The following is a 10,529-nucleotide window of genomic DNA, read 5'->3' as shown; positions in this document are numbered from 1 at the left end:
TTTTTCTTTTTTATTGTTGCACTTCCTTTTCAACACACGGTCTCCCTTATCTGAAATGGAATCGGTTAATGACCTGACATGTCATGAAACCAAAGTTTTACTCTCCAACTGAGTGGACACTATCAATCCGTCTCCCAGTGTTCCTCTTCCACGTGGCTGCTCTCTGCATAGCCGCTATCCATCAGATCATTTGGAACTTCATCTGCGAGGTCTAGAAACACAGCAAGAGCAACTCATGTACCATTGCCTTTCACTTACTAATGAAAAATAAATGTATGACCATCTTCAGGGTGAAAGGTGAATTGCAATTTAAAGCTGCAGACAGAGGGCAAGGGTACCTTGTTCCAGAATGCAGAAAATTAAAGCAGAGCGTGGCCAATTCATTTTAATCTGGGGATCATCCATAATTAGTTGACTCAGATTTCCCAGACTTCCACTGAGCTCCTGTAACTTGGGGCAGTAATTCCACAGCAAGCGCAGGGGAACAGACACATGCCTGAGGCAGCGAGAACATACAGCAATGCTTAATTTGATAGAGACCAAACAAACAGTTCAACAAAAGGGGTCCGGGGGGGGCTTTTAAAAAATATAAATACACACTCACAGTCTTAGTTTTGCTCTTCAATATGTACTAACAAGGTGCAAAATATTAATTTTGATGGAAAAACAATGTCCATACACAGAGAGAGAATACAATGATGTGCAAATCATGTTCAGCCTATATTTAATTGAATACACTACAAAGACAAGATACTTCAAACTGATAAACGTTATTGTTTTTAGTAAATCATCATTAACTTTGAATTTTATCGCCGCACCACATTCCAAAGAAGGTGGCACAGGTGGTAAAAAAGACAGAGAAAGTTGAGGAATGCTCATCAAACACCTGTTTGGTACATCCCACAGGTCAACGGGCTAATTGGGAACAAGTGGGTGCCATGCTCGGCTATAAAAGCAGCGTCTCTGATTTGGTTAGTCATTCACAGGCAGAGTTGAGCTGCGGTTCGTCTCTTTGTGAGCAACTGCGTAAGGAAACAGTTGAACTGTTTCGGGACAATGTTCCTCAACAAACGACTGCAAGGAATTTAGAGATTTCATCATCCAAAATATCGTCAAAAGGTTCTGAGAATCTGAAGAAATCATTGCATGCAAGCAGCAAGGCCGAAAAGCAACATTGAATGCCCGTGACCTTCAATCCCTCAGGCCGATATTACACAAACCCCCCCCCCCCCCCCCCCCCACATCACTGTGTAAAGGATATCATCACATGGGTTTAAGGACACTTCAGAAAGACAATGTCAGTAAATGCAGTTCGGCAACTTAAAGTCTACTATGCAAAGCAAAAGTCATTTATCAGGACCTAGCAGAGTGTTGAGGAAGGCAAAGTTCAAAAGCCAGCATCTGTGATGTTATGGAGCTGTGTTAGTGTCCATGGCATTGGTAACTTACACATCTGTGAAGGCACCACTAATGCCAAAAGGTACACCCAGGTTTTGGAGAAACATAGGCTGCCATTCAAGCAACGTCTTTTTCATGGACGCCAAACCACATTCTGCATGTGTTAAAACAGGCTTTGTCGTAAAATAATGCGAGGACTAGACTGGCCTGCCTGCAGTCCAGAGCTGTCTGCCATTGAAAATGTGTGTCGCATTATGAAGCATAAAATATGAAAACGGAGACCCTGGACTGTTGAACAGATGAAACTGTACATCAAGCAAGAACAGGAACGAATTACACGTGCAAAGCTTCAACAATTAGTGTCCTCAGCTCACAAACATTGATTGAATGTTATTAAAAGAAGATATGATGTAACACAGTGATAAACATGGCCTTGTTGCAGTTTTTTGTAACGCATTGCAGACACAAAATTCTGGGTGAATGATTATTTGCTAAAAACAAGAGTTTATCAGTTTGAACATGTACCATATTGGCCCGAATACAAGACGGCCCTGACTATAAAACGACCCCCTCTTTTTCAAGACTCAAGTTTCAAAAAAAGACTTTTTGAACACCAAATTAATTTTTAGACCAATGATTATAACAATATATTTGAGAGAAAAAAGCATGTTATTTTGCCTCATTCAAATCGAAAGTGCAATCACGTTCGTAAATGAATGGTTTCTGGTTTTTGAAATGTAAATTACATCATAACTTCTCCTCAGCTGCCGGTTAACCTGGCCTATCTTCGACCCACTTTTCTCCAGATTGTCACTATGTTTTCTGTTTCTCTTCAATTATTTTCTTCTCTTTTCCTTCTTACCGCTATTTTTTATTTTTATTTTTCGTGCTACCGCTATTTTTTTTTTTAATTCTTCGTGGCAGTGGTTCACTTTGGGCTGGGAGTCAAGTTCAGCATTCGCTTCAATGATATCTGGCGCCATCTAGTGTCATGAATGGGTATAATGTCTAGACCCCAAATAATATAAGACGACCCCCACTTTTTCAGTCTTATTTCAATACAAAAAAACCCGTCTTATATTCGGGCCAATACGGTAATATGTTGTCTTTGTAGTCCATCCATCCATTAACTGAACCACTTATCCTCACAAGGGTCGCGGGCGGTGCTGGAGCCTATCCCAGCGGTCTTCGGGCAGTAGGTGGGGCACACCCTGAACTGGGTTACAGGCAACAGCCAATCGCAGGGCACAAATACACCAACAAACGCTCACCATCACACCTTGAGACAACATAGAGCAGGAGCGTCAAACTCATTTTTGTTGCGGGCGACATTGTTCTGACATGGTCAGTTTCCCTTGGATGGCCATCATGACTGTGAAATCCTAGAAATGTTTAATCACCTCCTTGTATTATTAAATATACAGTACAGTACACGATTGATGGATTACTAGTTTTGAAATCAAAAGCCAAGGATAGTAGTTTGTTGAACTGTTGTTCAAGTTACTGTGATAGCGTAAGGAGAAAATGCTTGCAACACCTCAACATTATTGTTGATTACATTTGACAATTTAAAATTTCACTACAGATTTTAGCGAGGCTCATGAAAGTTGACCTGCTTTATTTGCTTTTGTGAGCCACAGACAGTAAAATGATGTGGCGGGCCAGATCTGGCCCCCGGGTCTTGAGTTTGACACCAGTGAGAGCGCGTTCAATTAACCTGCCATGCGTGTTTTTGGAATGTGGGAGGAGACTGGAGTACCTGGAGAAAACTCACGCAGGGGAGAACATGCAAGCACACAATTGGAACCCTGCACCTCTGCACCGTGAGGCAACGTGTGCTATCCAGTTGCCAACCTGTCTTTGTGGTGCATTCCACTAAATATGCATGATTTGCAAATCCTCGTATTCAGTTTTTATGTTTAAAGAAATATCCCAACTTCATTGGAATCAGGTTTGTGTGTATTAGACTGTGCCCTCCCCTACAGTAAGTACAACATAGCTTTATAATTTGGATACACACCTATGCGATGTGTGACACTGCAGCTCTTGACTATTTGTCCAGCAGATCTCTCCATACACTCCTGCTTCTCGCTTGTCCTCCTCCACTGGACGTTCCTCTTCCTGTTTCCCTTGGGTTTGATTAGTTTTCACATTAAATAAAAAAGATACCGAGAAGTTGTTCATGTGCTCAAGACTATGAAAAATTCAATAAAACCCGATAGCAAAATTGCTATTAGCCACCTAGCCAGCATCAAAGAAGAAATACATATTGTCGTTCTGCCTGCCGGCAAGCTTTGAATGTCTTGTGAACAATGGTCTGAGGGTCACATTAAAAAAAACTCCAAAGCAATGTGTGAAGATCATGGTTGGGACTTGAACCCGTCTGTCCTCAACCTGGCACAGTTTCAAACAGTGACTCTTACCTGTCAGGCTTTCCAGCCAATCATTTTTCATCTTTTCGGCCCAATACAGCAACTCACTAACCAGGGTCTTCCGCAGGATATTGTGGTCACGTAGGCTGGGATAAGTTACGCTATAAAGCTAATAGGGAAACACATTTTCAAGAGTTGCACAGCTCATTCATATTGTGTTTTACAACTCGAAACAGTCAACAAAATTGTATGACTAAACTGTCCACGGCCATGCTGCTGCTGCTGCCTTGTACTGTAAGTCTACTTACCAGAGTGTACGGGAAATGATCTTCTGCATTGTCAGCTAACATGTGGCCGTCTCTGTTCACGGGCAGCCTGTGAAACACACCAATCTGGGTGCAAAAGCCGATACTCTCCTCGTGGCCTTGGGGAGCTTGTCCCACACCGGTGAACTCGGCATTATAGCCAAACTCCAAACATACATTCCGGGACCTGGAAACAAACTCTGATTTCAGCTTTTATCGCCCATTGAATCTCGCGATAAAATTTGTAGTTTTCTTCAAAGAGTACTCTCAGACATCTCAATTAGTAGCAGGGCATGTCGTCCACATCAAGTAAACACCCTACCCGAGTATACACATCCTTGTTTCCGATTAGGGAAAAATAAAAAAAAGATGGCTGAAAAGAACTCATTTCATACATGCCACAGTACACAGAATGACGTCAAATATTAACTGTTGACTCTATTTGAGCTTCAGTACTCACTCAGATGCTAACCCAAAATAGCTTCAGGGCACATTCTCTCAAATTAATTACAGGTTAGCGCATTGCCCAACATTTCTAAGGTTTGGTGTTTAAATCCTGGCACCGGCATTTTCGTGTGGAGTTTGGAGTTCTCCGCATGCTTGCATGGGTTTTCTTTGGGCACTTAAGCTTCTACCCACAATACAAAGGCATACATCCTAGGTTTAGTGAAGACTCTAAAGTGTCAGGTCCAGCCAATAGAAATTTATTCTCCCAAATATCGGAATCAGCCGAAAAAAAAATCAATTTCATTAGGACCCGACTAAATTGTCCATTGATATGAATGCTGTCTATACGCGCCCTGTGATTGACTGGCAACCAGTGCAGAGTTTATCCCAATTCTCACAGCAGGCATCTGCTGCAGCTCACCCGTGACATGAATTGAGGAGAATGGTATCAAAAATGGATGGATGAAATGAATTTGGAAGAAAAAATATTTTCTTCTCTCACATTCTACACACCCTAAAATGAAAAACACTTGATTAGCAGGACATGGATGTATTTATAATAATGGAAATAAAACAACATACCAGGATTGGAACTCCACTCTGGTCCACTCAAACTTGTGGTCACTGTGCCTGAAACCAGACATTCCTGGAAAAAGCCTGTTGAACTCTGAATTTGGGGTTGTGATGATCACCGTTTGTGGAGCCATGTATCCAAAGACCACCTCAGAAAACTGGTACAAATCATCAAGAGGGAGATGCTCAATGCTGACGACACCCAAGGAAGGGAGGGGATTAAAAAAAAAAAAGCAGTTACATGATGTAAACAAACAAGACACACAACTTGGTAGATCTCAATGACCAAAAGTTATTAAAAAAAAAGAAGTTACAGCTCAATACTGGTCACCAAGTCGAATCCTCTGAAGCGAGCATCTTTTTGTGTGACAGATCCCTGGAACAGCTGCACACACAGTTGATGAAGAGGTGGCTGCAAATAATCAGTCGATATAGGAGCCAGTCCATGCCTGTGGGAGGCCATTGTTGGCATCAGAAAAACTGATTCAAATTTGAATGCAAGTGTTAATACTGACAGCATAGGACTTGTGACACTGTATATGCCAATACAAAACGTTCTTCAAAAGTTGAATCATCTTAAATGCAGCTGTGAAGACAAGGTCAGTAGCTAAGCATTGTCCATGAGAGGATACATTTTCCTGGAATGAGAGGAAGCCGGAGAACATGCAAACTGTACACAGGGCAGACTGACTTTGAGATTTGAACCCGGAACCTCTCGCCTGGGAGCCAAATGGGCTAACCAAACACATATTGTTTATTGTTATAGTATGCAGTGATCAGGCTTGTTTTAATATTTGCTCTTATCTATTGAAATACATAGCAAGGACAAACTTGCTAAACCTCCATGGAAATCAGTTGAGAAATACTGTGTTTATGTCGTACGCACACTTACTTCTTTTTGCTCAGCTTGGCGCCATTTATGTCAACGCCGACCAACAATTCAATGTGACGGTGAAACCTTAGTTTTTGTAGGAGGCTGCACTCTGCGCAACCCAAATCCACCACCTACACAAAAGGTAAAATGTCGAAAAAGATTCGGTAATGTCGATAGGCTGCGGGTTGTTATCGTAGAAATTCGACGATAGGGACGAAACCATGCTCCCCCAGAAGTTCACCTTACTAGAGTTCATTGCTAGCAGGTGCTTGATCAGCTGGACAAAAGGATGAAATCATACCTTTTTGGGGTTATTCTTCCTGACAAAGTCAACGACAAAGTCATGTCTCTGCCTATGAAGCGACGGTTTGAAAATGGGATTCATTTTGTCCCCCGCCGTTTAGTAGTTTTACTTCCAGCTGTATTGACCGAGTTAGAAATTGTGATTGGCACTCCTAACACTAGATGGAGATGTTGAGTTTTAGATCAACTGTTTTTTTTTTTGTTGTGGTTTGTTTTGGTCTTCAAACAAGCAAAATAATTTCAAAATCTAATATTTGACAGCTATGTGTGATCAGTAAATTTTGATTTTCGTGTCACCTTCTATGAACATATACCACCTAAGAGGACGCTTGAGTGGGAGAAAATCCACCCAACGATCCATTTTCGTCAGCCAATCGCAAAAGGTACATCCAGCATAGGCCAGTGATTGGCAAAAATAAATCTGTCTGCATTAACAAGACTTCTGTCATAATTGTTGTACCCATTGAAAACAATTTTTCATGTATTCATTCACTTTTATTTTTCATTCCCTGACCTTAATAATAATTGATTTATTGTACATAATACAAATAGTTGTAAATTGTGCATGCTTAAACCAAATACATGGTTTAATCAACAACGAAATGAATTGCTTTATTATTAAAATGTGATTTCTCCCCGGGCCTGCGTGGGTTTTCTCCAGGTGCTCCGGTTTCCTCCCACATTCCAAAAAAACATGCATGGCAGGCTGATTGGACGCTCTAAATTGTCCCTAGGTGTGAGTGTGGGCATGGATGGTTGTTCGTATCTGCGTGCCCTGCGATTGGCTGGCAACTGATTCAGGGTGTCCCCATGCCTACTGCCCAAAGACGGCTGGGATAGGCTCCAGCACCCCCCGCGACCCGAGTGAGGATCAAGCGGTTCGGAAAATGGATGGATGGATTAAAATGTGATATTCTACATGTAGATGCTAATCGTGTAGTGGTACACTCACCTGACTTGTGTGCGGGCAGCGAGGCAGTGGTTCCAGTATGCATGTGCATGAATGGTGTTTGTCTCCACATGTGCCCTCCGACTGACTGGCGACCAGTCCAGTGTGTATTCTACCTTCTGCCTGAAGTAGAAGTGCCCCCTCGCCCGAAAATGGATGTATGGATATTTGACATCATCTCACATTTTAATATTTTTTTGCAACTTTCAAAATGGATTGCAAACACCCCGGCCCCTAAAAAAATCTTAATATTTGTTAAAACTGTGAGCATAAACAGGGGTTCACATTAAAAAAAAAAAAAAGAACAAAACTTTGAGGTGGTTACCATTTGAGCACCTGAGTTTCTTATTTGGTGCTCTTTTTTTGCATGACTCCTCGACCTCATGGATGAACTTCAACACTTACAGCACATGTGGGGCAAAGTAGGGCCAGCACCACATGCGCTCCATCTACAGTTTCTGACCAGCCCTCTCAGCTTTTATGAAATCGAAATGAAATGTAAAGCATATTTTAGCTATGAATTGTAAGTATTCCCCGAAGAAACACAACAGAGTTATCAACTTTAATAATACCGATATCAATTAAGTACATGCACGGTAGCCGGCTGGATGGTCTTTTTTGTTCCTGGGAATTAAGTTAACCGAAACTTGTCTTATGAAAAGCATGCTGGACACTGCGGCTCCTAACTCATTGTTTAACATGAAGTACATGTGAAATAACTTTATTCTATTTATTGTAGTGCTTTTTGAAACTACATGTTCATTTTTATTAAGTTTAACATACAATCGTATTCCGAGGCGGTGACCAAATGAGCTTGGAATGTAGACAGAATTTTGCCACAAAAACATAAGGAATAAAAGTATGTTTTCACATTTTCCCCACATAACAGAAAATCATGAATAGATGAGTTTTTCTGCTCATAATAGATTACAGATTCTAAAAAAAAAGAAAGCCTGGGATGGTCAGACCACGGCTTGCGAACAAGCTGCATGCTACACCATGGATCACACTTCTCTATCTACAACCATTTGGAGGCCTCCTTGGTGGCCTTGCTAATGTTTATGGTTTACTTTCCTGCCCACCTCTGATACCAAGGAGGCAGAGAACTCGGTGCAGGGACTGCGCTGGGAATACCTTTCAGCCACTTTCAATTGGCTTGCAATCAATTTTCCCTACTGGACTTGACAAACTTTGAGTACACCTGTTCCTACTCGTGGTCCTTCTCAATCCAGTCAAAACTAACACTTTTGACTCAGGCCGAACAAGTAGTGCAGATGTGGCAATGTGCTCCAGAAACGTTAGCTGTCTCCCAAGGTTCACACGTAGCTGCCAGTCGCGAGCCAAGACAAGCAAAACCACTGGAGTCCTCTGCTCCACTGAGCCTTCCTTTGGCTCTAATTTTTACATAATGGGCATTTCGGCCCACCTCTCGTTAACATATTATCCCCATATAAACATGAGTCTGTATTTTTACTTTGCTTGCTGAAGCAATCTGAAACTCTCAGAAGCCTGAATCGATTCATATTGTGTTGTGATAAACTGCAGAAAAGATGCCGTGGTGTTGGGTCTTTATTCCACCTTACAGAAAAAGAATAGAACTTGTGTCCAAGGAGGGCCATGAGGAAAATGGACAGATCCCCTCCACACAATCCATGACCATTTTCTCCAAAAATCCAGGAAATTGAAATATCTCTCTGTCTGTCTTTCCATCTAGAGTATTTGTCTTTCTGTCGAATATATAGAATAATTAAGACAGAGCGAGAGAAACACAAATGTTGATTGCCATAATTTTGACCTGTGTAGAATTAAGTTTGACAAAAAAAATTGTTTTTCCTTTTTTAAAATAAACAAACAATAAACAAAATAATGGGGAATTGTTTTATAGACATAAATGTGCACTGAGTGAAATGACACATTTTGAAGTGTTAAATTCATCTCGATAAAAAGAGTGTACTATAAATTGATGGTAACAAAGGCACTCATTAATGTTGACTTTCAGACTCTGGAGGCTTCCTACCTGTAAGCTTTCCTATAAATATGGCTCTCAATGGACAGGATGCCAAATTCTATTTTTTCAATTTCAAATGTATAAAATCACGAGATCGGTGTAGAAGAACAGCACAGTTGTTACAGTAAGTGGTTATCATTGACGTGTCAACCATGGGGACCGTGAGGTGGAGAAAAGTCATGATGATTTTAAGAGATGGGCTCACTGAAAGGGGGCCTAGAAAATACTATATACTGTATATTTTCAATTTGTGGCGGAAGTATTGAAGTGGTGGCACACAGAGGGATATTTTTGTTCACAGGGCCCCAAATGAGTGGTGGTGCACCTAGCTGGCCTCACGTCAAGTGTCGTGGATTTGAATGTCAGCTCGGCCTGGAAAATGAAGGGTTGAATGGGAGATTTCAAATGGCAAGCTTTTCGGCACATTTTACGTATACAGTCAAAATACTTCTGAAGCTCCTCCGATGCGTTGCAACAAGATTCATTTCAATTATGATGTAATGCAATTCACTACAAGAATGATGTACTGTATTACAGTCTGATTCACTTGAGCCAATCAATACTGTGAAAAAAATATTGAAAAATCAAACGTAGCCAAAATCTTCTGGAGATGTAATGTGACTACCCTGACATTCATTTTTACGCTCACAATAATACATTTGGCTGAGCCCTGCGAGAGCCCTGAGGAGATTTGGCTGCAGTGGAGATGAGATAATATATATTACACATGAGAGAAAAATGTTATTTTCCAATTGGAATGACTTTTAAGGAATACATCTCAAAATATAAACTGTTAGTGACAATTTTCCAAATGAGGCCATCACATTTCAGGCAGTCAGGGCTCAATGCATATTATATCTCTGCAAGCTACTGTAAGAGCAGGTCAACTGTACCCACTTGTGCTTTATCATAATTAAGTCCTCGATTGGGCATGAGTGTTGAGTGCTTGGTTGTATTACGATTCCATAATGGAATGTTTTTCAGATACACAATCATCATGAAACGATCAAAAAGACCAACACCGAAAATTAAACATGGACAAACGATAAGATGCCTAAACAACTGGTGGATATGATGTGTCCAAACGAGGAGGGAAGATTGATGATGATGAGGACGATGATGATGAGGAGGAGGAGTAGTTACGGTGAGATAGTTACTGATATGACAGCAGGCCGTGGCTACAAAATAGATGCAGTTACACAACACCATTTTAAATGTCAAATCTGTGCCAGTTGTTTTTTTTTTTAATGCTACAAATATCGTACAAATTAATGTGCAATATATATTTAGAGTACTTACC

General features: G+C 41.0%; 1 protein-coding gene across 2 annotated transcripts; it reads right to left on the bottom strand.

The window, feature by feature from the left end:
* Positions 1–3: 3 nt before the first annotated feature.
* Positions 4–6,413, bottom strand: henmt1 (HEN methyltransferase 1). Of its 2 annotated transcripts, XM_086115619.1 has the most exons (9): positions 6,271–6,413; positions 5,988–6,100; positions 5,410–5,544; positions 5,105–5,287; positions 4,079–4,262; positions 3,822–3,939; positions 3,419–3,527; positions 339–496; positions 4–211 (listed from the first exon to the last, which is right to left on the bottom strand). In XM_086115619.1, exons 1-9 carry the CDS (start codon positions 6,352–6,354, stop codon positions 123–125), a joined length of 1,173 nt encoding a protein of 390 aa, XP_085971745.1. In that variant the 5' UTR covers positions 6,355–6,413; the 3' UTR covers positions 4–122. The 2 variants fall into 2 exon arrangements, with proteins under 2 accessions (XP_085971745.1, XP_085971746.1); XM_086115620.1 differs by lacking the exon at positions 339–496.
* Between the last annotated feature and the right edge of the window lie 4,116 nt (positions 6,414–10,529).

This window comes from Hippocampus guttulatus, chromosome 7 (assembly GCF_054856545.1).
Source record: "Hippocampus guttulatus isolate MCC_2025c chromosome 7, RoL_Hgut_1.0, whole genome shotgun sequence".
Taxonomy (NCBI): Eukaryota; Metazoa; Chordata; class Actinopteri; order Syngnathiformes; family Syngnathidae; genus Hippocampus; species Hippocampus guttulatus.
The sequence above is the reverse complement of the archived record's forward strand: the minus strand, read 5'-3'. Positions and strand labels throughout refer to the sequence as shown.